General features: G+C 42.2%; 4 protein-coding genes across 7 annotated transcripts; 2 read left to right on the top strand and 2 right to left on the bottom strand.

Moving 5' to 3' along the window:
- The first annotated feature begins 123 nt into the window (after positions 1-123).
- On the top strand, positions 124-8,432 carry nit2 (nitrilase family, member 2). Of its 2 annotated transcripts, XM_084953544.1 has the most exons (10): positions 124-216; positions 348-466; positions 570-690; positions 5,194-5,282; positions 5,360-5,453; positions 5,534-5,608; positions 5,688-5,766; positions 6,022-6,120; positions 7,210-7,265; positions 7,562-8,432. In XM_084953544.1, exons 1-10 carry the CDS (start codon positions 189-191, stop codon positions 7,660-7,662), a joined length of 861 nt encoding a protein of 286 aa, XP_084809670.1. In that variant the 5' UTR covers positions 124-188; the 3' UTR covers positions 7,663-8,432. The 2 variants fall into 2 exon arrangements, with proteins under 2 accessions (XP_084809670.1, XP_084809672.1); XM_084953546.1 differs by lacking the exons at positions 7,210-7,265; positions 7,562-8,432 and adding an exon at positions 6,469-7,203 and having other exon boundaries at positions 6,022-6,142.
- LOC146372657 (ICOS ligand-like) lies at positions 8,130-12,313 on the bottom strand. Of its 2 annotated transcripts, none has more exons than XM_084953543.1 (5): positions 11,947-12,313; positions 11,282-11,605; positions 10,245-10,523; positions 9,588-9,758; positions 8,130-8,389 (listed from the first exon to the last, which is right to left on the bottom strand). In XM_084953543.1, the coding sequence occupies exons 1-5, from the start codon at positions 12,068-12,070 to the stop codon at positions 8,316-8,318; spliced, it is 972 nt and encodes a 323-aa protein (XP_084809669.1). In that variant the 5' UTR covers positions 12,071-12,313; the 3' UTR covers positions 8,130-8,315. The 2 variants fall into 2 exon arrangements, with proteins under 2 accessions (XP_084809669.1, XP_084809668.1); XM_084953542.1 differs by having other exon boundaries at positions 11,681-12,065.
- A 3,693-nt stretch (positions 12,314-16,006) lies between these two features.
- gtpbp6 (GTP binding protein 6) lies at positions 16,007-20,434 on the top strand. The gene is made up of 10 exons (XM_084953710.1): positions 16,007-16,813; positions 17,096-17,233; positions 17,311-17,381; positions 17,481-17,611; positions 17,714-17,784; positions 18,679-18,837; positions 18,952-19,160; positions 19,581-19,729; positions 19,878-20,030; positions 20,105-20,434. The coding sequence occupies exons 1-10, from the start codon at positions 16,414-16,416 to the stop codon at positions 20,229-20,231; spliced, it is 1,608 nt and encodes a 535-aa protein (XP_084809836.1). The 5' UTR covers positions 16,007-16,413; the 3' UTR covers positions 20,232-20,434.
- Positions 20,435-20,528: 94 nt separating this feature from the next.
- plcxd1.2 (phospholipase C, X domain containing 1, tandem duplicate 2) lies at positions 20,529-24,838 on the bottom strand. 2 transcript variants are annotated; one of them, XM_084953711.1, is made up of 6 exons: positions 24,548-24,838; positions 23,244-23,380; positions 21,854-21,982; positions 21,352-21,507; positions 21,080-21,263; positions 20,529-21,009 (listed from the first exon to the last, which is right to left on the bottom strand). In XM_084953711.1, exons 1-6 carry the CDS (start codon positions 24,627-24,629, stop codon positions 20,744-20,746), a joined length of 954 nt encoding a protein of 317 aa, XP_084809837.1. In that variant the 5' UTR covers positions 24,630-24,838; the 3' UTR covers positions 20,529-20,743. The 2 variants fall into 2 exon arrangements, with proteins under 2 accessions (XP_084809837.1, XP_084809839.1); XM_084953713.1 differs by lacking the exon at positions 21,854-21,982.
- Positions 24,839-25,606: the final 768 nt, after the last annotated feature.

A 25,606-nucleotide genomic window follows, 5' to 3' on the forward strand; every position in this document is an offset into this window, starting at 1 on the left:
GTCAAGTCACCTAAAAATAACACTTTCGATTTCAAAACAGTCAATAATATTTTTTGAGTACTCTTTATTTATTTATTTATTTTTATGTTAAATCAAGAAGGTCTCTTATTTTGAAAACCAATCCGCCACCCGGAATCACATGACCCGGACTGTGGAGCGGTGAAGTGAGCAGATAGTCCTGAGTGTACATGTCTACTTTAGCCAAAGTCATGTCCAGTAAGTACAGAGTTCTCCGTGTTTCGCAGTTGAATGTTAAATCACTGAGCGCGGTTTTGAAGCCTGTACCGCAGCCTGCGGCTCTCCGTCACTCGCTGCTGCTCGCTGAAGTTCCGTGTTTGTTTCCTCAGAGTTCCGTCTGGCCGTGGTCCAGCTGCAGGTGAGCAGCGTCAAAGCAGACAACCTGAGCAGAGCCCGGAGGCTGGTGAGGGAGGCTGCAGGACAGGGCAGCAAAGTGGTGCTGCTACCGGTGAGGAGGAGGAGGAGGAGGAAGGGGGTCCTCACGGCTGCTTGTCAGCAGTCTGAAGTGCTTATTTGGCTATGAGCTTATGATCTCCCTGTCGTTAACACAGGAATGCTTCAATTCTCCATATGGGACCAGCTTCTTCTCCAGATATGCCGAGAACATCCCAGGAGAATCCACCCAGGTGCTGTCGGAGGCAGCAAAGGAGAACGAGGTGTATCTGGTGGGAGGTGTGAAAGCATCCGTGGATTTAAATCTATTACATAGAGTACATTAAAGTTCACTTCTAATGATGTTACTGTAAAGGAGCTGATCATGCTTCATGTAGTTCAGCTACAGTAAGAGTTGTGTGTGTCACGCTGTGGTGTTAGATCCTCAGAGTTAAAAGCTCACCAGTAGTAGAGTTAATATATAACTCCACTGTGTTTCCTGCTGTGGGTTGTCAAGACGATGTGGAAAATGTAATCTGTTTCTGGGTAAACTGTAGGAAAAATAGTGAGAACTTTCAATGTTTAACTCCTGGAAAACAGCTGCTCTGCTGCTTGCACTTTACCGTGTTTTATCCTCTAAGTGTTCCATCAGAAACCTTTTTAACAGATCCATCGCACCAAACAAGCTCAAGGTTTCGTTTCACGAGGTCGGTGTATGTGCAAGTAATCCCTATGAGATAAAATCTCAGGTTTAAGACTTTTTTAACTCTTGGATGAGTACGATGTCACAAAGAGGGATATCTGCTGTTCAAACCTTCTGTTTCCAATTCAATTCAATTCAATTCAATTTTATTTATATAGCGCCAAATCACAACAAAAGTCGCCTCAAGGCGCTTCATAGATACAGAGAAAAACCCAACAATCATATGACCCCCTATGAGCAAGCACTTTGGCGACAGTGGGAAGGAAAAACTCCCTTTTAACAGGAAGAAACCTCCGGCAGAACCAGGCTCAGGGAGGGGCGGCCATCTGCTGCGACCGGTTGGGGTGAGAGAAGGAAGACAGGATAAAAGACATGGTGTGGAAGAGAGACAGAGGTTAATAACAGATATGATTCAATGCAGAGAGGTCTATTAATACATAGTGAGTGAGAAAGGTGACTGGAAAGGAAAAACTCAATGCATGATGGGAATCCCCCGGCAGCCTACGTCTATTGCAGCATAACTAAGGGAGGATTCAGGGTCACCTGGTCCAGCCCTAACTATATGCTTTAGCAAAAAGGAAAGTTTTAAGCCTAATCTTAAAAGTAGAGATAGTTTCTGTCTCCCGAATCCAAACTGGAAGCTGGTTCCACAGAAGAGGGGCCTGAAAACTGAAGGCTCTGCCTCCCATTCTACTTTTAAATACTCTAGGAACAACAAGTAGGCCTGCAGAGCGAGAGCGAAGTGCTCTAATAGGGCGATATGGTACTACAAGGTCATTAAGATAAGATGGGGCCTGATTATTTAAGACCTTGTATGTGAGGAGCAGGATTTTGAATTCAATTCTGGACTTAACAGGAAGCCAATGAAGGGAAGCCAAAACAGGAGAAATATGCTCTCTCCTTCTAGTCCCTGTCAGTACTCTTGCTGCAGCATTTTGGATTAGCTGAAGGCTTTTCAGTGAGTTTTTTGGACATCCTGATAATAATGAATTACAGTAGTGCAGCCTGGAAGTAATAAATGCATGAACTAGTTTTTCAGCGTCACTCTGAGACAGGATATTTCTAATTTTAGAGATGTTGCGCAAATGGAAGAAAGCAGTCTTACATATTTGTTTAATATGTGCGTTGAAGGACATGTCCTGGTCAAAAATGACTCCAAGGTTCCTCACAGCGTTACTGGAGGCCAAGGTAATGCCATCCAGAGTATGAATCTGGTTAGATACCATATTTCTAAGATTTTCAGGGCCGAGTACAATAACCTCAGTTTGATCTGAATTAAGAAGCAGAAAGTTAGCGGCCATCCAGGTCTTTATGTCTTTAAGACATTCCTGCAGTTTAACTAATTGGTGTGTGTTATCTGGCTTCATGGACAGATAGAGCTGGGTGTCATCTGCATAGCAGTGAAAATGTATGCTATGTCTTCTAATGATGCTGCCTAAGGGAAGCATGTATAATGTAAACAGAATTGGTCCTAGCACTGAACCCTGTGGAACTCCATAATTAACCTCAGTGTGTGAAGAGGACTCTCCATTTACATGCACAAATTGGAGTCTATTAGATAGATATGATACAAACCACTGCAGCACAGTACCTGTAATACCTACAGCATGTTCTAATCGCTCTAATAGGATATTATGGTCGACAGTATCGAACGCTGCACTGAGGTCTAGCAGGACAAGCACAGAGATGAGTCCACTGTCAGAGGCCATAAGAAGATCATTTGTAACCTTCACTAAAGCTGTTTCTGTGCTGTGATGAGCTCTGAAACCTGACTGAAACTCTTCAAATAAACCATTCCTCTGCAGATGATCTGTTAGCTGTTTGACAACTACTCTTTCAAGGATGTTTGATATGAAAGGAAGGTTGGAGATTGGCCTATAATTAGCTAAGACTGCTGGGTCTAGAGATGCTTTTTGAGTAAAGGTTTAACTACAGCCAGCTTGAAGGCCTGTGGTACATAGCCGATTATTAGAGATAGGTTGATCATATTTAAGATCGAAGAATTAATCAATGGCAGGACTTCTTTGAGCAGTTTTGTAGGAATGGGGTCTAAAAGACACGTTGATGGTTTGGAGGAAGTAATTATTGAAGTTAACTCAGAAAGATCAATTGGAGAAAAAGAGTCTAACTTAACATCAATGGTACTAAGAGTAGCTGTAGATAATATTACATCTGTGGGATGATTACTGGTAATTTTTTCTCTAATGATAAAAATGTTATTTGTGAAGAAGTTCATGAAGTCATTACTAGTTAACGTTAAAGGGATGGTTGGCTCAACAGAGCTCTGACTGTTTGTCAGCCTGGCTACAGTGCTGAAGAGAAACCTGGGGTTGTTCTTATTTTCTTCAATCAGTGATGAATAGTAAGATGTTCTGGCTTTGCGGAGGGCTTTCTTATAAAGCAGCAAACTATTTCTCCAGGCTAAATGATGATCCTCTAAATTTGTGACACGCCATTTCCTCTCCAGATTACGAGTCATCTGCTTTAGGGTACGTGTTTGAGAATTATACCACGGAGTCAGGTACTTCTGATTAGAGACCTTAGTTTTCACTGGAGCTACAGTATCCAGAGTCGTACGTAGTGAGGAGGTGAAATTATTAACAAGATAATCAACCTCTGTTGGGGTAGCGTTCAGATAGCTGCTCTGCTCTGTGTTGGTACAGGGCATTGAAGATGATAACAGTGGGTGGATTATATTCTTAAACTTAGTTACAGCGCTTTCAGAAAGACATCTACTTTGATAAAATCTACTCTCCACCGCTGTGTAATCAATTATTGTAAATGTAAATGTTATCAGGAAATGATCAGACAGGAGAGGGTTTTCAGGAAACACTGTTAAATGTTCCGTTTCTATGCCATATGTTAAAACAAGATCTAGAGTGTGATTAAAGTGGTGGGTGGGTTCTTTTACATTTTGAGAGAAGCCAATTGAGTCTAATAACAGACTAAATGCCATGTTGAGGCTGTCATTTTTAGCATCTACATGGATGTTAAAATCACCCACAATAATTATTTTATTTGAGCTCAGAACTAAATTAGATATAAAGTCTGAGAAATCAGACAGAAACTCTGTGTAAGGCCCAGGTGGACGATAGATGATAACAAGTAAGACTGGTTTCTGAGTTTCACAGCTGGGGTGGACAATGTTAAGCATCAGGCTTTCAAATGAATTAAAAGTCTGTCTTGGTCTTTCATTAATTAATAGGCTGGTGTGAAAAATTGCTGCCACACCGCCCCCTCGGCCTGTGCTTCGAGGTTTCTGGTAGTTAGAATGACTCGGGGGTGTTGATTCATTTAAACTAACATAATCATCCTGCTGCAACCAGGTTTCTGTAAGGCAGAGTAAATCAATTTGTTGATCAATTATTAAGTCATGTACTAACAGAGACTTGGAGGAGAGAGACCTAATATTTAATAATCCACATTTCACTGTTTTACTCTTTGGTTCAGATGTGGATACTGTACTGTTCTTTCTTTGTAATTGTTTATGTTTAAGTTGTTTGTTGCTGGTTTTTAGTTTGTTTTTTGTCTTTTTGGAAGCTGACACAGTCTCAAGAGGTGGCCAATCAGAAGAAAGGAGAGGGGAGGCGCTGGTCTCAGGCAGAGGATGGACTGATGGGCTTCACCACGGACAGTATAAAAATAGACATGGCGATCTGACCTGTTGAAGTCCTGTTTTTTTTAAGCATTGAGTTGAAAGTTTTCTCCATCGTCATGTTGGGTGCAAAGTACAGCAGGTGACGAGGTTTTACAGAATTCTCCCAAAGATTTATTTTAAGGAGTCTTTGGTTGTCGTGTCTCTTTCATGTGTCTCTGTCAGAGTCCAGGATAAACACATGGAGATAGTAATGATCGTAACAGGGCCACTTGCCACCCAAGCGTGGTCATCGTTTAAAAAGATTGGGATAACTTGAAATCCAAGTTCAGTTCAAACTACTTTTCGTTATGTCGATGTAGGTTTCCAGTTGTCCAGGTCATTGTGGTCTTAACTGAACCTTACTTCTTTATGTTTGTGATGACATCCGTCTCTCTCGTCCAAGAGCCTTTTCATTTGAAACCTCTCGAGTTTTTAAGCTCTTAAGACTCGTCATCATCCACAGGATCCATTCCCGAGGAGGATGGTGGGAAGTTGTACAACACCTGTACAGTGTTTGGCCCCGATGGAGAGATGATTCTTAAACACAGGAAGGTATGTGTGGGTCATATACAGTGTGTGGTCAGTTGGAGAGATGAATCCTCTTCATCTTTTTTCTTTCCTCCTCTAAGATTCACTTGTTTGACATCGACGTTCCCGGAAAAATCCGCTTCCAGGAATCTGAGACGCTGAGCCCGGGGAGCAGATTATCGCTGTTTGACACACGTGAGCGACAGCCGCAGACTCTGGCTTTCTGCCTCGCAGTCTGGATGAGCATACATTGATCTGATGTGTTCCTCCTGCAGCGTTCTGCAAAGTGGGTGTTGGGATCTGCTATGACATGAGGTTTGCGGAGCTCGCCCAGCTCTACAGCAGGAAGGGTAAGCGTCTGAAAGGAGTGTTTAGATTTTGTTTTCCTGTGATGTACCAGAGCTGATTGGACTGCGCTTTTGTCCTCAGGCTGTCAGCTGCTGGTTTACCCCGGAGCCTTCAACATGACCACAGGCCCCGCCCACTGGGAGCTCCTGCAGAGGGGGAGGTCAGCCTGAGGGTCATAGTCAGTCACTCCCAAAAGAATAATTTACCTAAGACATGTTAGAGTCATCTTTCAGCCAGATATCTGATCTGAGGGTTGAGCTTTCGTTAACCAGACATGTTACTTATAAGGCACAAGAACGCCTGAATGAACACAAGCTGAATAATAAACGCAGCACGAAGAGAGCTCAGTGACTACAAACTGAGATCTGCTGCTGTTTAAATCTGCAACGAATCATTTTAATGTCTCTTTATGCAGGGCGCTTGATAATCAGGTGTATGTGGCCACAGCATCACCTGCCAGAGATGAAGCTGCCTCCTACGTGGCCTGGGGTCACAGCACCGTCGTGAACCCGTGGTAAGAAAATAAGATCAAAAAGGCAGGGCGTGATAAGGCGGTTAAAGCTTTCAGAGGGACAACTTGAGGCAGTAAAAGTAGAAGAATTCAGGGTTTTAACGATGTAGAGCAGTTAGGGTGGAGTACAGATGTAGAATCAGCAAGCTGCTCTCAGAGTTTATCTCACTGCCGTCTCTGGGTAAGCTGAGGAACTCCAGTAGGAACAGTAGACAAACTTGAAAAGCAGCTTTTTTCAGACGCAAATTCATTGCAACTTTGTATTTCATGAGCTTTAAAAACTGTTTGTCACAAGGTTTAAATCCAGTGAAGCCTTCCTACGCTTCGTTTCCACTCCTGCAATTCTCCAAGTTCTGAGCCGTTTATTGTTCGGATGCCATGCACACCATGTGAAGTGTAACTCAGGTAACAGGAGGCAGGTTAAATAGCCCACGGTGGTTTTTTGATTTGGATCTGGGCTGCCACACAAACGGCTTGAGGGAATAGTTCACGTTGGCAGGCGCGACCAAAGAGCTTTAAAGTTCATCTGGGAATTTTGGCTTTTCCAGGTGTTTAGTTTCTTTCTGATGACTCCACCCCGTCGTGTTACCTGAACCTTCCTGCAGCTCCTCTGCTGTCATGTGTGGGTTTTGTTTGTCTGAGGAACAGACGTGTTTCTTTCAGCGGAGGTTGTGTGCTGGGAGCAGTTTGTTATCTTAACCTGTTCTACGGGCATCAGCTGCTGACGTCGAGTGAGTGTCACCAAGAGGTCTGAAGAGTTGCTCATCAACTCTGAAAATGTCGTCAGTTGAAAAGTGTCCAGCGACACGTCCCTGCCTGCCTGTGAAGTGGAATCGACGGCTTACGTCATGACCGTACAAAACAAATGAAACTTAAAGCTTAACTGTGCATTAGCATTTAAAGTTTTAATGTGTTTCCTGCAGGGAATCTATATGAATGTAAAATAAAAAACAACAACTAGCTCTTATCACGTAGAACAAATTATTCAATATTTTTTGTAAAAATGAAATCTTCAAGAAAATATCACCTGTGAGGAAGTTTAAAGGAGCGTTTCAGACTTGTGCTGATTTGTGAATAATTCTGTCGTTACAGGGGGGAAGTCATTTCCAAGGCTGGACCAGAGGAAGCCGTTATTTATGCCGACATCGGTGAGGAAAAGCAGAAGTCTGCTTGTCTCTGTGGAATGTGAAAGTCATTTACAGTTATGTAATCTTTGATCAGCTGGTGAGGAAAGTGGAAAAATGAATTTCTGCTCTGAGAAGAAGTTTTAGTTTACTGCTTTAATGATTTCCTCTACAGAATAATAATAAAAAATGAAGACCTGACAATGTAAAACAGAGAAAACATTTCAGTCTGGTACAGCAGCAGTTACTGCAGAGTGCTCGTGTTTACTCTGGCGTTGCTGTTGTCGTGTCTTCTCTCTAAATGTGTCGCGTGTTTTCAGACCTGCAGTATTTGGCCGACATCCGGCAGCAGATCCCGATCACGTCTCAGCGTCGGGACGACCTCTACGCGGTGACGTCAGTGCAGGAAGGCTCGAGCTGAACTCTGAACCTCGGGTCCAGCTCTTCAAATCGAGCAAAAAGGATCCTGTAAATTCTCATCCATGTAATTCTTGTTAAAGTGGATTGAAGAGAGAAGCAGGCCTGCAGCAGCTCGCTGTCTCACTGTCCAGCAGAGGAAAACATGAGAATCAGCTGGACAGTCGCTGATTGGCTGCTTTAAGATTACTTGAATGAAGAAACGTTGCATTAAAAGCTGTGACTTTTGTATCCAGTGCAGATCTAGTTAAAAGCTTTTTGATGAGCAGTGACTCATTTATCATTTCTGGTTACAGATGAATGGGAAGACTGGCCGCTTGTTTGTTTTCAGAGCTTTCTTTGTTTCTGAATCAGTGCTCAAGAATAAAAATCAAACCTGAAATCCAATGCAGCTTTCTTTTACTGTAAAAGAAATACGACTTCACCTCTCGTACGCCTTTATAGATCTATGAAGTAAAAGAGGGCTTGGTGTCATTTTGGAAGTCTTTATTAAATCTTCAAATAGGTTCTCGCAAAAAACAAAAACTACACATAAAACAACCACCAAGAATTGTTCTTGTACAATATTTTAAAAACTGTATATTTAAATGGTAATTACAACAAACATATTTACACATCACTGCTCTGTGGCTTCTGTTTTTAAGTGACCGTCAGGCCTCAAACATCTGTCTCCCTTTGTTCCTGGTTCATCAACTCGTCTTCCAACCTGAATTGATGCCGTCTTTTGTATCCTGATGGTGACAAATAAACAAGTTACAAAAGCACAACAAACAACCTGCCAGCTCTGTTATACTGTCTCTTGTTTTGTGTCATATAAATACTTTTAAAAATGGTGGATGCTCATATTAAACAGGTTTTATGCAGTGAGGTCAGCTTGCGTACAAGTGATTGCTGAGGGAAAAGCTCAGACTTCAGACTGCTCCAGGGTCTCCAAATCATCAGCTTAACAATGAGCTCTTTCAAATTGTATTTTGCTCCAGTACAGACACTTCATTGGCTCCCACCACAGTATAAACTTCCCTTTAAAAATCCTTTTAATAGTTCATAAAACTCAATGGTTTGGGCCCCAGTACAGCAAGATGCCCTTAGATCAAAACTCAAAAGCTTTTGTGTTCACACAGGCTGACATTCAGCAGCTCATCACTCATTCATTTTCTTTCTGTTATCCAATTCAGGGTCACGGAGGGCTGGAGCCAATCCCAGCTGACATAGGGTGAAAGGCAGGGAACACACAGACGTCACGGTCAGTTTAGAATCACCAGTTAACCTGATCCCATTAACTGCATGTCTCTGGACTGTGGGGGGAAGCCAGAGTACTCTGAGAGAAGCCACACATGAACTCCACAAACAAAGGCCCCAGGTGGGATTTTAACCCACGACCTTCTTGCTATGAGGTGCTAATCACCGCATCACTGTGCCGCCCTCAACACTGTAGTTTTTCTGTAAAGTTTTATTTTGAAGTTTTCACTGCCTTAAGGTATTTTAAACCTTCACAGGTTTTTATGTGTTTATCATTAAGCCCATTGAGTTTATGTATAATTAAATAAACTGCTCTAAACACTTGATTTCAGGTGTGATTTTCTACATCCAGCTCTGTGTGACGTCTTACAGAAGACGTTCCTAATGTTTTGATCTCAGGCACACGTCTTACAGCTTTATTAAAGGAGGCACAGATTTGCTTTGCAGCATGACAGCATGCTCAAACATTCATCCAGACTCATATAAAAATAGAAACTAAGAGCCTCTTATCAGGGTATTTTTCCCAGTAGCTAAAACAATAATTAATTTCCATAATTTCTTCATAAAGTCCACCAAAAAAAAAAGCTCCACAGGTTCCAGTCTAAAGGCAAAGGCTGCAAATATTTGATTTAACTATTTGCACTATTTTCTATTAAATTCACTGATAAACAAACACATCGATCTGCTTACCTCTCCGTTGTTGTTTGTGCTCTTCCTTCTTCCTCTTGCTTATTTTGTCCAGGTGGATCTGATACGCCACTCCAGCTATCACCATGATCCCAACTACCACACACAGACCTGTGCTGAACATCCACATGGCCGACGATGCTCGATTCGTCACAGGCCTGGCCTCCACTCCATCTGAGCAATCATCAGGAAAAAACAATAGTAAAAATGTTTTCAGTGTGCCATAGAGCCAAGGCCAATAAATAAAGTGTAAATAAATAAATAGCATCTGACTCAAAAAAAAAACCTGCAATAAAAAAACACTAAAGAAGAAGATTTAAAATCCAGAGTCCAAATCCATAGACTGTATTTAAAAGATGTACATCGCCAAGGTGACTTTTAAAATTTTTGACTGATTGATTAACTGATTGATCCAAAAGTGATAAGATTTAAAAAACAAAACACAAAACTGTCTGTCTTTACATGTTAAACTAGAGCTTTCAAAAATTCAAAGATGATAAAAACTGGACTGGTTTGCTAATGTTAATTAATATCAAACCAGTCAGACACGTGGCATTACCCAGTATAGGGAACCAGCTGATAGCAGAATTTGCTTAACTATGAGTTTCACGGATAAGGAGAATCGTGCTGCTGTGTCTGAACACTAATGACTGCACTTACAGGTTGACATCACGGTTTGGTTCATAGATTGGTTATCAATGATGCACGACACAATGGAGTCGTGGGAAATGTTGAGGGTCAAGTGGCTGGTGATGTTGTAGAGATTGTCTGGCAGTGATGTCATCTGAGTCCTCACCGACCCTGCGGGGGGCTCCTCGCTGTCGTTGATGAGCCAGTACACTGCAGGTGTGGGATAACCTCCAGTGGAGTGACACAGGAAGACCTTCTCATCGCCCTGCACTGCCGCTTCCTTCTCCAACTTTGGGGTGCTGAAACTGGCTGCAAACATATGTGTTGATTCTATATTTAGTAATATTTAGAATCTCTTTTCCTCCAGTAATTACATGAAAGAAGCTGAGGAATTAGAGAAAGCATTAAGACATTACTCATCATGGAAACAATGCCTCCAACACTCCCACAATATGATTGTGAATGTTTTCATGCAGCAGTTTTTTGTTTTTTTCTAGTCTTCTAACTAGTCAGATACATATGGTACCTACAAATCATTACAGAGACGTGTGGCATGTTAGAAATGTGCAGGAGTTTTGCTGAAACACATCTGAACTGTTACAATTCAGGTGTTTATATGATAAGATCATCTACCAGTGATGTAAACAGGTGCAAACAAGAGACAAACGTGACCTTATATCTGACGTAATTCAGAACCTCTGACTCCCATCTGGACTCAGGCAAAGAGGGAAGAAGAATAAATAATGTCTGTAACTGTGTTGGTGCAAAGTTAAAAGAAAACATGCACTCACTGCACTATATTGCAACGTATATTGAACTGGAACCTGAATGTTGTGTCTGTACATGAATACAGAGACTTTGGTCACAAACACGTCTAGAAAACGTTCAGTTTTGTTAATTAAAAAAATCCCTAAAATACAAAAAATTAAGTGTCTCGTGCTTAAAATTTCCGGCTTTTAATGTGTCTTCATTCCGACAAAATTTACAGCCATGGCTGCCACCAACCACCAGAGACTGGACTTCTAAATATCCTTCTTCTGCTTCCCCCTGAATCCCGCGGGACTTACCTGCTGTCCTGAGGCATGGGGTGCACAGCCTGGCGCTCTGATTCTTCCCTAACACCATGAAAAGGCTGTAAGATATTTGGTCTTCAACGGGACGAACCGCTGGCAGGTTTAAAGACACGTTTCCAGTCAGAGGAGCGTCAGCTGGGACTGTGACTCTGTTATTGCTCCATGTCTCCACACTTCCATCGGGCTTCCATACCGACCTGAGTACCAACTCACTGCCTCTCATCCACTCAATGGTGACATTCTCGGAGTTGACTAACTCAGGGAGAACGCAAGGCAGAGACACTGGCCGTCCCACGATCCCCAGAACACAACTGTCATCTGCACACAAAGAGGAGACACGCTATTTACTGTCATCATGTCACCGTGTGATCTGCAGACAGTCAGGCATCTTACCCAAACAGGCGCACAAACTAAATAAACTCAACAGAAGTCCTGCGCGTAAAAGTGCCACCGGCGTCTCCGGATTTGGGCGCATTTGCGCACAAAAACTAGAAAATCTATCAACAGACGTTTTTCTCTTCAGCTTGGAAAAGCAAAACTCGCTCATTTCTGCGTAATTCAAATGTCAAACTTCACTTCCTCGTCCTCTGCTCGTTCCAACCCCGAGTACACCTCCGACCTCATTAATGTCAGTCATGCGGCGGCCTGTTGTGCCATACCTGCTCTCGCTTCCTCTCTGTCTCTCTCTCTTTCTTGCGTCTTTTCTGAGTTAAAAATGTGCAAAAATACCGCTGAAGGATTTAAAAATAAAACATGAAGTAGAAAAATAAAAAAATCAAGCATAAAACTCGAGGACGGTTAGTTTCTGTCAGCAGTGGCTGCGGCGCTTCATTGAGCGGAAATTAGTGCGACCAGTTGACTTCATGTCAGGTAACACACACCCAAACATACGACACGAAACGTGATGACATCTGACTCTGTGACTCATTCACAGCATCTGGAGAAGAAGCTACAATCAAACTTCCTGTTATTGCGGATACGTTTGTTTCATCCAGAGGAAACAAAACGAGTTTGTGTTTCATTCTTTCACCTGATCGCGACTGTGAAACGGAGAGTATCATAAAAGTAAAAGTAGTCATTACTTAAGTACTGTACTCGGTTCTAAGGTACTTGTAGTTTACTTTCATTTTCTGCTAATTTAAGGTGATGGACACGTTAATCTACACACAGTTATTAGCTAATCAAAAACATTATTCTGAAACTTGTCTCATTTTAATACTTGTGCCAGTAGATTACTTTGAGTGTTATTCAACCCCACTGGATGAAAGTACTTACTTAATATAACTTTACTTATGAAGTTTTAATTTACTTTTAGTTTATTTAAACAGATCTATCTTTGTTTTATTTCTGTTCTCCTCTGTACTTCTACTACTTTGGATGGAAATATTCCGTACCTTTTATTTAAAATCTTTGTTTACTGTTTTGGAAACTTCAAAATAAAAGTTTTTTTTTGTTTGTTTAATTATCAAAGAAAGTATCAGCAGTATCCAAGCAGTTAAAATAACCCAAAAACCTTAACGTGATAAATACAAAAATTAGTCAGTAATCATCTAGTAATGTCATTTTTATGAGTTTACATAATGACTTTTACTTTACTTGTGCCATTATTTACGACTTTTACTTCAGTAAAGAGTCTAAACACTTGTTTTATCACTTAAAACAGCTAATCAGTATAAAATATTTGTGCAACATAATTTTTCTTGTAAAATATCCATAATTAAGGCAAATGGTTTTAAATGAGCCTGGCAATCTTTCTGAACCAATTTTCTACACTTTATTTATTTTTACACTTCACTTCAACTCCATTGCAAGACAAAAAATCCTGGTAACACCATTTTGCCTAAATGAAAGTGTGAATGCATGCTGTTTGTTCTAACATACTGTCTGTCACTTTAATCTGTAAACGACAGTATATAACTGCTGCTGTGTTTTTAGAAGCTTTGTGGTTTTATTGGGAAAATACATGATTTCATATTTTATTTTAAAAATCTCATAGTGCAGTGAAAGTATTTCAAATTAAATGCAATTAGAGAAACAAAACTTTAAAAACATCAACAAATGAAATGTACATTTTGAGTGAAGCATTATTGTTATTATCTCACTTTCATATACCCAATTTTATCTTTTTGATCTTTCAGTTTATTATTTTATTAATACAGTTTTCTTCAGTTGTTATTGTGCAAGAATCATTTATACTGTGCATACTATAAACATATACATATATATACAGCAGTATAGGATGAAATCTGAAATAAAATGAAAATGAAGTTACCTTCATGATATTTATATATATATATATATATATATATAACGTAGTGGTTAGACTACACGCCTTTGGAGCAGAGGATCGCAAAGTTCGATTCCTGCCTGGGGCGTCTGTATCCAGTAAGGGTCCTAAGGCTAGACCCCCTATGCTAAGCAAGCCTACCGCAGACATGAGCGAGACAGATAAATATGAAGGCATGCCGGCTCGGACGTCGCCCGGATCAACAAGGTCCGCGTCAGGTGTTGAGGAACCAGGGCACCGAGAAGTGGGCTACTGGAACGAAAGAAGAGACGAAAACAGGGCGTTGTTGGAATGCTACTACGCAAGTAACCCTGGCGGGTTACATGAATAGGATGAGGGACCTATGGATTCTTCGATACCCAACATCCACAATGACGGCGAAACAACTACTAGCTCAGTGTTCCAACATTCGAAAGAAGGGACTGCTCTCACAGCTAGAGATTGACGAGGTACAACATAAATGCTACGGCAAGGGGGAGCCAGGACGCCAGGTGATGATATCTCCCACCCGAGATTGAGTACCAAGCCCCAAGTGCGATAGAAGGATCGTTGAATGTGAGAGGAACTGACCTGAAAGATAGGATCATGTCCAAGCTTGAAACCTGGACCCCCGTAGCCGGTTACCAAGATTACGTGAAGTACCCTCAGAAAGTCTGCTGTGATGTTAATGCAGCACTACGGACGATACCTACAACCACGATTACCAACACTAACAAGCTGATCTACAATACAGCAGCAGTGATCAGCTACAAGTTGAACAGCCACAAGGGGCAGTACCCTCCATGGAGAAGGAGCCTAAGAGGCGGAAAACACCAGCTACTGGTAGACAGAACAATCAGCTGAGACTGCAGGACCAGACTGACCAACCTGTGCACTGGCTGGATTGATTACAAGAAGGCCTATGACTCAATGCCCCACAGCTGGATACTGGAATGCCTAGAACTATATAAGATCAACAGGACCCTGAGAGCCTTCATCATGAACTCAATGGTGATGTGGCGTACAACAGTGGAGGCCAACTCCAAGCCCATAGCACAAGTCACCATCAAGTGACTTGTGCTATGGGCTTGAGGTTGGCCTGGAGATGCTCTGTCCCCACTGCTGTTCTGCATAGGCCTCAACCCCCTCAGTGAGATCATTGACAAGACTGACTACGGAATGGAGCAGTTGTCCTGTACATGGATGACATCTGTATGCCAAGAGTGAACGAGACATCGATTCACTGATGCTCCCAGGATATACAGCAATGACATCGGAATGTCGTTCGGGCTGGAGAAGTGTAGTCAGAGAGGGGAGGTAGTCAGAACGGAGGGGATCGAACTACCAGAAGGCAACATTGCAGACATAGAGGACAGTTACAAGTACCTGGAGATCCCGCAGGCGAATGGGAACCAGGAAGAGGCCGCTAGGAAAGCTGCAACCACCAAGTACCTGCAGAGGGTCAGGCAAGTCCTGAGGAGTCAGCTGAACGGTAAGAACAAGATCTGGGCTATCAACACCTACGCCCTGCCTGCCCGTTCTCACAGTGTGCTGCAAACTCTGTGTCTGTGTGTGTATGCACGAGCACGTGAGTGCCTATGTGTGCACGTACCCGTGTGTCTATGTGAGTGCACGTGAGTGTGCATGTGGGTGTGGGTGCGTCGTAACAGTCAAAGCACTGTGTGTGTGTCTCTGTATACATGACTTCCTCACCCAAGCTACACCAAATTCCTCTACACAACATACAAAACAGAGTTAACATATTACAAACACTGAGACCCCCACTCTGCATCCACTGGGCCATTGGCCTCTTATTGTCTTACATTTACAGATAAGCATGTGGAGAGTCTCCTGCAAACCTGCTTCTAAGTTATAACAATTATGAGTTTTTATTGAAGGTACAAGCATCAGCATCAGCAACTGTAGCTTCATGACAGCAGACCCCCAGTGTCAATAAACTCCTTTCTCTCTAAACAATTCCTCACACTCTCAGGCTACAGCTAAGACAAACTAAAACACACAGACAAATCCTTCCTTATTCTTCTGATCTAAACAAATTTAACACATCATATTTTAATAATTGTTTTCTTGTACTCACAATATATATATATATATATATATATATATATATATATATATATATATATATATATATATATGAACTCAAACTAAGTGGAAGTTAAATCGATGTTGTGCAGTAACGTTTTAGGGGGCGGAATAAATCACAATATTGTGAGTGAAATCAGCATACCTAAAAACACTATGAATATAAATATTAGAACTGTGTTTTTAAATAACCTTAAACTCTTATTTTGACAATCAGCTGTATGAATTTCTAATTGCGTTAGTAAATTGTGGAAACATAATTACAGAGGAAATGACGCAAACAGGAAATACTGTGAGTCAAATAATATCCCCGGGTTTAGTCTTCCAGGAAACGTTTTCTTCCAGACTGGATCAAAAAAATCTTATTGGGCTATTTTTCAAGCGAATAATCTTAAATGTAAATGAGGTTTTATCCCGTTCGGGTGACTCTGTTTAGCTTAAAATCCTTTATTGACGGCAAATTTGTCGTTTAGTGCGAACTCATGGAGGAAATGCTAACTGGAAGGCAAAACGCGGGGACCAAAAAACCCAAAAGCCTCACGAAACTCAAAACACAGCAACTCAGGGGCTGATCCTGGTGTCCTTTCGCTCATAAACAGTCATAGTCCAACTTTTTGTATATTTACTGAGATAAATTATGTTTTCTAAACCAAACAGGAAGTGTGATCTCTACAGGTGAGCCTGTAGAAGAACGACGTCAGCAGCGCGCGTGTGTGACCTGCAGTGATCCACGTTGTGTGAACTTCAGGGTTTGATGAGCTTCCTGACAGCCCTGAGGAGGATTAGCTCGTGGATGCCCGTCCTGCAGCGATCCTGCACGAGGAGCTGTCAGATAGGGGCGCGAGCCACCTGCAGACTGCTGCATGCACCTCATCACGCACATGCAGTCAACACCTGTCGGCGGCAGAGAGGGGCAACAAGCCTGCAGACCAGGGCATTTGGGCTCTCCGCGTTCAGGCTGAAGAGCACAGACGACCTCGGCAGCAGCAACGGGTTTCATGAGGAGGGCGAGGATGAAGATTTCTTGGAGGACAGCGAGGTGGAGGAGCTGTTCCAGCAGCAGATTCCTGCAGGCATCGGAGAGGGACAGCACAGGGTGTTCATCGTCCACCCAGATGTGAAGTGGGGAAGCAGGAAACAGCATCTGACTACAGGTAACAGCACACACATGCTCAGATGAGCCAGATGGAAAAAGTAGATTTAAATGTATGTTTTTCCTTATTTTCCGACTAATGTAGGTGTCATATTAAACACTGCTAGAGCTCCACCCGTGTGCTGTTTAAAGCTTCTGTTTGTGAGAGGCAGCCGAGAAGAAGAAAGTCTGGCAGGCTGCAGTGAGAGCATTTTTAAGGCAATTATCCTGAGCTATGATTGCTCTCCAAGAACAAAGATACACCAGTAGAGATTATCACAAGTTTGCACCGTTACATTTGCAGCTGAGCTGATGATGGCCGAGGCTGAGGGGCTTGTGAACACCTTGGAGAACTGGACTGTGGTGGACAAGATGATCCTCTCCACCAAGACTCCAGAGAAGAAGAGGATATTTGGGAAAGGGAACTTCCAGACTCTCACAGGTATGATCCACTCCGGTGAATCAGAAGGTCTAGACCAAGTGCTGCTTACATGTGAATTACCTGATGTTTCCCTGCAGAGAGAATCAGGCAAACAGCAGGAATCACTGCTGTGTTTGTCAATGTTGAGCGTCTGACTCCTTTGTCTGAGGTGAGCATGTCTGAAAACTCTGGCTGTGTTGGATGAAAGGTTTCTTTTGTTGATGATTCTTTTTCTTCTTCTTTATTTTTCTTACTCATTTCTGTTCAGAGGGACTTTGAGGAAGTCTGGGGGGTCAAAGTGTTTGACAGATACTCAGTAGTCCTCCACATTTTCCGCTGCAACGCCAGAACCAAAGAAGCCAAGCTTCAGATCTCACTGGCAGAGATCCCTCTGTTAAGGTACCTTACACTGCTACCTGTGGGTGGGTTGTAAAATGTTTCAGTCTGATATGATGATGCCCTCCTATCAGTGTTAAGTCACATTTGGTACGTTAATGGCAGATCACGGCTGAAAAATGAAATGGCAAACTTGGATCAACAGGGCGGAGGATCGAGATACATTGGCGGATCAGGTGATGCAGCATCCACAGTGGAAACGAGTCTACCTGTGTGTATAGATGTCTCTTTTTGATTGGTTGTTACCAATACTGTATATAAATCATGGACATAATATCTGGTTCTGAGTCCAGAAAGCCCTTACACCAATTACCCACATTGAAATAACTTATTTTATATTGTTTCCAGTTAATTAAAATGACTCTAATCTCTAATAGTATAATAAACTCTAATAGCTTTTTAATCATATGCAGCATAGACATTTTTACACCTAGTATAAAAGTTTTCAGACAAGGTTTGATATCAGTATCAAGAGTATGTGACAGTTTTCTAGTTCCACCCAAAACTGCTGCACTACAGGACAGTGCCACAGCAAATGCATTAGCACAGCGTCTCCTTCACAGCCATGTATAGGTGTCATTTCTCAAAGGGTTGATGGCACAGATTTTATACCCCTGAGGCTGGCTGTGCATCTGCTCCCAGACCGAGGAGCTATCACATGTAAGGTGGTAACCACTACACCATGGAGCTACCTTCTACTTCACAAACCACGCCAGGACAATTTTAATAATATATGATCAGTTTTCTTCAATTTGGATCTGATACAGTTATATGTTCGTGCCGTTATTGAGGCATGCATCTTATTCCCATATTTTGCAGTCTTTCTAACGGCCAGCAGGGGGCGTCAGGTCTGGTTTGAGCTTCAGCTTCAAACACAATTGGCTTTACAATCAATCTTATCGACCACTTTGTAACATCATGGTGGCTAAGTCCATCTTTTATATACAGTCTATTTGCAAAATAGGAAGTGAGCATTAGGCGCTTTGTTTCTGGGGCAGATATTTGTATCAGTGATGAGCAGAAAGCTGTACTGCTGGAAAATGATGATATAAAGTCTCTGGTCCTTTCAGGTGAGACGCTGTACGAGATCCAGCAGAGGCTGTTGAAAGAGCGGGAGATAAAGATCCGCTTGGCGCTGGAAAAACTTCGGAAAAAGAGGCACCTCCTGCGATCTCAGCGTAAACACAGGGAGTTCCCCGTCGTCTCAGTGTTGGGATATACCAACTGTGGTGAGAGGCTGGAAACGTAGAAGACCAGTAAAAAAGCAGATTGTTTTCATATAAAGTGTTAAATGTTAAAGCATCCACAACAGTGACACATTTCTTCTGATTTCATCTGTCCAGGAAAAACGACTTTGATCAAAGCTCTGACGGGGGACACCGGCCTCCAGCCCAGAAACCAGCTTTTTGCCACACTGGACGTTACCGTCCACGCTGGCCAGCTGCCGAGTCACATGACCGTTCTGTATGTGGACACCATCGGCTTCCTGTCCCAGCTGCCCCACCAGCTCATCGATTCATTCTCTGCCACCCTGGAAGATATTAAGCACTCGGTACGTAGCAAACCGAGGTTTATCACACACTCGCTGCAGGAGTAAAACTAAGAACTAAAACGAGGTGTGAAAAACATTTTAGCGATCCAACATAAAAATCTAAACTTGGCGTAAACAATAAAAAATAAAACAGTTCAGGCTGTTGATACAGGAAAGGATGATGCTTTCATTTTGTTCGTACCAAATTCACACAAGCCATGTGTTTCCACTTGTCTGTTGTCCAGTTTTGGTGCGCTTGTGTGACTTTGGTTAACTGTTCGTGTCAGTCGAAGCAGCCACACCATCGTAAGCTTTAATTAAATTTAAATTCACCCCTGAATAAAAACCGTAGGGGCCAAGCCGACTTTTAACGTCTTCTAACTGCTGTAAAGTTGCACATTTTAAAACGGGAGACTGTGGTTGTGTTTCTCATCATTTCAGGATCTTCTGATTCATGTTAGAGACATCAGCCATCCAGAGACAGCGAATCAGAAGGTGAACGTGCTGAATGTCCTGAAGAACCTGCAAATGCCCGACAGGCTGATGAACTCCATGATAGAGGTCCACAATAAAACTGATCTCATCACCAAGTAAGGGCAAAAACCAGCTCACCTACCACTGTCATCAGCACACATATACAGTAACTTCCATCAGGACCTGCTTATAATGTACTACGTTATTATTGGTATTATGGCTGACATCATATTTCTGACCTGTTTTGTTATGGTTGTCTCTCAGTTACGAGTCTGCAGAGCCCGCTGCTCTGCCTATATCAGCCCTGGAGGGGAGGGGCTTGGAACAGCTGAAGGAAGCAGTGGAGGAGGAGATCTTAAAGGCTACGGGGAAACAAATTTTAGATCTCAAAGTTAACCTGAGCTCTCCTCAGTTAAGGTGGGATTGTCTGTGTCAGCGTATCGTTTGGATCAATGGAGCACGTGTGGTAACATGTGTATGCTTTTCCACAGCTGGCTGTACAAAGAGGCCACCGTTCAGGACGTGCAGGTGGATGCAGACGAAGGTTCGGCCGTTGTCAAGGTCATCATCAGCACCGCTGCTCATGGGCGCTACAAGAAGCTGTTTGGAAGCAGATGAGAGGGGAGGAAGGGCGAGATAGCAGAAGTAAAAATGGACTGTACCTCAGTTAAAGAAAAGACTGCTTTTACTGTACAGTATGTTAAAATATATAATGATACAAATTTGTTACAATGTTTTCTTGTAAAAACTCAGATTGCACAAAGATTCAGATGCACGAATAACCCACGAGAGATAAAAGGCAAACTTCAGATGGCTCTAAATGCACAGTTTCATCTTCTCTTTCTACACACACCTGCTGTGAAAAGCTTCTGCTTGCGACTGGCAGCCAGTCCGAAGAAAGTTGGCTAAAGGGGGAGGGGCTAAAACAGCTTGTTTTTATGGTAAACTGAGGGTTTCGCGAAGCCACTCTAGTCGAGTATAGGAATAAAAAGGTTGTAATAAGCATAAAATGCCCTGATGAGTTGATGTTGAGGCAGACAGAAGTAACAGTTCTTTCAAGTCTTAGTGGAGACAAAAATTCACGTAAACTGCGAGACACCGAGGAACACAGGAAATGAGGTTTGGTGTGGCTAATAATGCTTTTTCATCCGGCTGGAGTTCTTCCGGCAAAGTTTTTGGTTCAGTGCAATCACGGCAGAGCAGAGCGGCAGTGAACCCACAAAGTCTCCCGCGATGATGTTGAGGCTCCCGGCGTCTGATCCGGGACTCTGTTCCTCAAGCCATGTCCTCAAATACTCCCAGTTGCTGTAGGTGAGCGTCCGCAGGGATTCCTTCTGGTTCTTGGTGATGTAACATCTGTCAGCTGTCAGGTTCAGGCCGGACACAAAGAAGCCCTCTGAGGAGAGAAAACGGAGTTTTTAGCCACTGACGCGCATACATATCTAATCTCTACGGTCCAAACTCACCTGGACGTCCCAGGTCTTTGTGCCAGTCCAAGTAAGTCATGACTCCATGTGCTCTGCGCTGGTTGGCCCACCAGTAAGCGATGGGAGGCCACAGCTCCTGATGTCTCACTGCAAGCTGGCATTCATAGGAGAGGATGACCTGGTAACCCGACGCCCACAGACTCCGCAAGGTCAGCGCCGATTCCTGTGGAGGACCAGCGGGCCACTCTTAAGTCCTGGTGCACCAGACATTTTTTGTACCATAAATCACCTGTGCAGAGAGACAAGCTCACCTTCTGGGGACACAGCTTAGAGCCAAACAGTTTCTTCAGGGACCAAATGAACGATTCGTGGCATTTGTCATCCATTCCTTCAAAATGGCTGCAAGCGAGGATAACGATCTCCTTCGGGTGAGCCTCGAGCCAAGCAGCAACGGACTCAAGTGTTTCCTGTTAAATAGGATACTCACTGTAACTACTAGAAGAGCCAGACTTACACTTTTAAAAGTAAACCGAACCCTTTAAGCTCTTTGTAGAAATCTCCACCTCAAAATAAACTGACATTCAAAGAACTCCAGCAAAAACTGAGATTTGAATTTTTGCCTGATAAAATCTGTACCAGCCGGTAAATGCTCATATTGTTCAAAAGACTTTCTGTTGCATCTCAAAATAATATAATCCAATAGAAATGAGATCTATTCAGGTGCAGCAGAACCTTGAACTTTGAAAAAAATTGTGCAGTAGTGATTTGTTTTTTCTAATAACACTAACTGTCAGGTGAAAGTGCTAAACTCACCAGTACGGTCACATGAGTGTATATGACGTGTGTGAAGTACAAGTCGCTGGACGAGTCGTTTGGTTTGTGTGCAACACGAAGGTCAAAGTACCGAATCCCCATTGAAAGCTGTTCTTCAATGGTTTTATCCTGACAGGAAAGAGGTCAACATGATTTCCTGATGGAGGCGTCACTGAAACCAGTGATGTCTCAACATTTACATCAGATGTCCTGGATTCAATGACCTCGTCATCAACACCACCTCCCATTTTTGCGTGCATTCACTTCAAACATTTTTTCGACTGACTAATTTCGGTTTACTCTACATGGTTCCATCCAGCTTACCTGTTTCAACCACATGCAAAGTACTTTATTTAACGCTCATTTTCTACATCATAACCAGTTTAAACTATAGATACAAATGATATATTTTTAATCAATAGTTCTTTTTATCTAGATGTCCAGCACCGTGCCTGACAGTTGGCATGATGACCAAATATCTCCGCTTTGGTCTCCTAAGGACGCTGATCCAGAAATCTTGTGGTTTGCAGCTTTTCCATATTCTTATAAGAGAGAAGGTTTCTCCTCCCAAACAGCCTTCAGCCTTTTTCTAATTTGTTATCCTGAACTTTAACGATTAACATGCTAACTGAGGCCTGTTGAGTGTGAGATGCAGCTCTTGGGCTTTCTGTCGTTTCTCTGAACATTGCAGGGTTTGACACTGACGGAAATTTGAAGGGATGTCCAGCTGTTGGCAGCTGTTTTGCATGTTTTTAACGTGGGAATAATCTGTCAACACTTGTCAACACACACCTGCATGTTCCAGACCAGGAAACTGTCAAAACTTCTGCTTTTACAGAGATACTCACGCATGCTGATGCTCAGTTAATAAAGTTCATTTGATTAGCTCGCACCTGGCAGGCACTTGGCCTTTTATTTCCTACAGCAGCAGTAACTGTGAAAAACAGTATCGCTGCACTTTTTCTTTTTTCTTGATTAGTTCAGCTGATTTTTTTTAGACCTTGGCTCCTGATCCCTGGTCTGTAAATACATTTACAAAGCACACTGAGTAGTTAAGAGCTTTTTTGGCATATAAACAGCATTTTGTACTACAATCAATATTTGTACAGCAACACTGGATCACATGACTACTCATATGTGAAAGCTCACAGTTCCTTTAAATCTGTGGAGTGTTTAAATGTATTTCTTCTCATTTTTGCTTTCTATCATCAACTTACAGTCTTTCTGTCTGCAGCCAACAACTTTTTTTAAATATGTATATTAAGAAGACCAAAAAACCTGTTTAAACTTTGGACCGTCTCGTCTCAGCACCCATGGCACTGACTTCTCAGTTGTCCTCGCACCTTTGCCGACATAGTGACAGCGCAGTGGTTGTATTTTCAGTGCCTACCTGTGTGGTGGCCCATCTAAAAATGGCTGGCCTTGTGAAGCAGCTAAAAACTCCATCCAGGAGCCGGAAAAAGTCCGACTCAGCCCTGACCAACGGGGAGTTTATGTCCAGGCAGTAACTCATGGCATCGTGGCTTCCTACAGGAACACATTCAAGTTTTAAAAGTAAAGAAACTGGTTTGTGGCGCAAGTTGCTTCAAAAAAAATTCTTACTTGCTTGTTTATCTGATAAATGTTGACTTTGTTGTTTACTGTGTCTGTGTGTGATCATGATTGTTTTGTGTAACTGTAACAATCCCAGTCTGAATTGTTGTCCAGTGGTAAAAGAAGATCATTTACTTCAGTGAAAGTAACAATACCAGAGTGTAAAATATGTATGTAAATGTTGTATTTGTGAGTGAAAATATAAAAATAATATCAGGGAAATGTAATTAAATTAAAACAAAAAACAATGTTCCCAGTGAGAGGGGAGCCCCAAAGGTCAGGGTGACCAGGTCTAACTTCACACATCGAGTCAATTCTTTCAGTTTTGTAAAACTAAAAGAATAACAAACAACACAAGCAAAAAAAAAAAAAAAAAAAAAACGATTTGTAAAGGCTCAGCTTCACATGAAAATGATTTTTCAAACAGGGTTTGAAGATGTCGATGGTGAGGTGGTGGTTGGTGAGGTCAACTGTTCCAGAGCTCAGTGTCGCTACAACAAAGGCCCGATGTCCTCTACACCTTAATCTGTTTCTCAGTAAAGGCCAGAAGCATCCAGCCAGCTGATAACAATGATCTTTTGGGAGTGTGCATAGTTTAAAAACCAGAAAGGTGAGGCAGGGCTAACCCATCCAGTGACTTAACAAACAATGAAATCTATGACGCGCTGGGAGCCAGTGTGAAGTAGCCAAAACAGGGGAAATGTGGTCTGGTTTGCACACAGCCAAAAACAAATATGTCTGTGAATATGCAGAGTTTCAAACCACAAAGATAACACATTTCTTACACTGCATATAAATAATAAAAATATAAAGTAGTTGTGAAATAAGTTTAGTGGAAGGAAAAGTCTAGTATTGAAGTACACATGTAAAGTAGAATAAATAGTACCAACATAAAGTATTACCAGGTATTACTTCAATACTAAGTAAACGTATTTAGTGATTTTCCATTGGTAGATAATTCCTATAATGTAACACTGATGCTTTTGATATTTTTGTGTTTAAAGCGCCTTAAAACTTCAGGTGACTGTCAACATATTTAAACACAGAAATACGACAATAAATTCACGAGGAATCCTAAAAGAGTCAAATGTGCGAATGTACCTGGAATGGCCAGGTGTGTGAGAGGAGTGTCCCACAGCTCTTCAGGTAAGGCTGACATCCAGTCCCGGCAGTTCGCATCCATGTCGCTCACCGAGTTATTGATCCGATAGATCTGTTTCGAGTGATCGATGCGCTTTTAGTGCGCTGATCTTTAAACAAACAAGCTACTACATGAGACAGAGGAGGAGGGACTCAGGAAAAACCTTTAATTTCCTGGTTACCACTGACAGCTCAGTCATATGTAGATAATTTAGGGACATTTGGAAAAGTCTCCGAAAACTTTCGTAGCAGCGGGTTTCTTTGAAGTCACCACGAGTTCCCCAAACAGGAAGTTTTGAGCGACACGTCATTTTTATATTTGTTGGTCAATGTTTCTAAATCACTTTAGTTTATTTTAATGGTGGACCAAGAGCCGCCCCACTATTACTTACGGCAGTTCAGCCGCTGGCACAGCAGAGGGCGCTCGGGAGGTAAACTCAATGGCGCTAAACAGCGAAAATTATAATTGTTTTTCTTGCGTTAAGACACCTTACACACATACAATAACAGTAGTCGACGAAAAGGTAAATAACACAAGACTCGTATCCTTTAGTTTTCCTACACGGAAGCAGATTTGGGCCATTAAAACGTCAATCTTCTTCTAATGCATGCTGATTGGTCCATTGGAGTATTCAACCTTGCATATCATCTGTTTCTCTCCCCAACCCTTTAGATTCACACATAGGAAGAATCTGTCTAACAAACCATAGTAAAAGTAATAAGAATATTCGTGCTTTGTTCCAGACAGGATCTGTAACTATTCCACATGTGGTCTCTTATTGGAATTTCTTTGTCAGTGACATTAACTGGAAAAGAGCATGGACAATTCCTAACAAGTATCTGGTAACGAATAAAGTGAAGGAAGTCCCATTTAAAATACTGCATAAATTTCATCCTGCTAATCATTATATGACAAAGTTCAAAAGGGACATAAATGTGAACTGTGGATTTTGTGGAAGCCATCCTGAGACTGTGCAGCACCTCTTCTGGATGTGTTCATGCGCTAGAACATTTTGGAAA

Source organism: Perissodus microlepis, chromosome 15 (assembly GCF_051167445.1).
Source record: "Perissodus microlepis isolate ML-2025 ecotype Zambia chromosome 15, ASM5116744v1, whole genome shotgun sequence".
NCBI lineage: Eukaryota > Metazoa > Chordata > Actinopteri > Cichliformes > Cichlidae > Perissodus > Perissodus microlepis.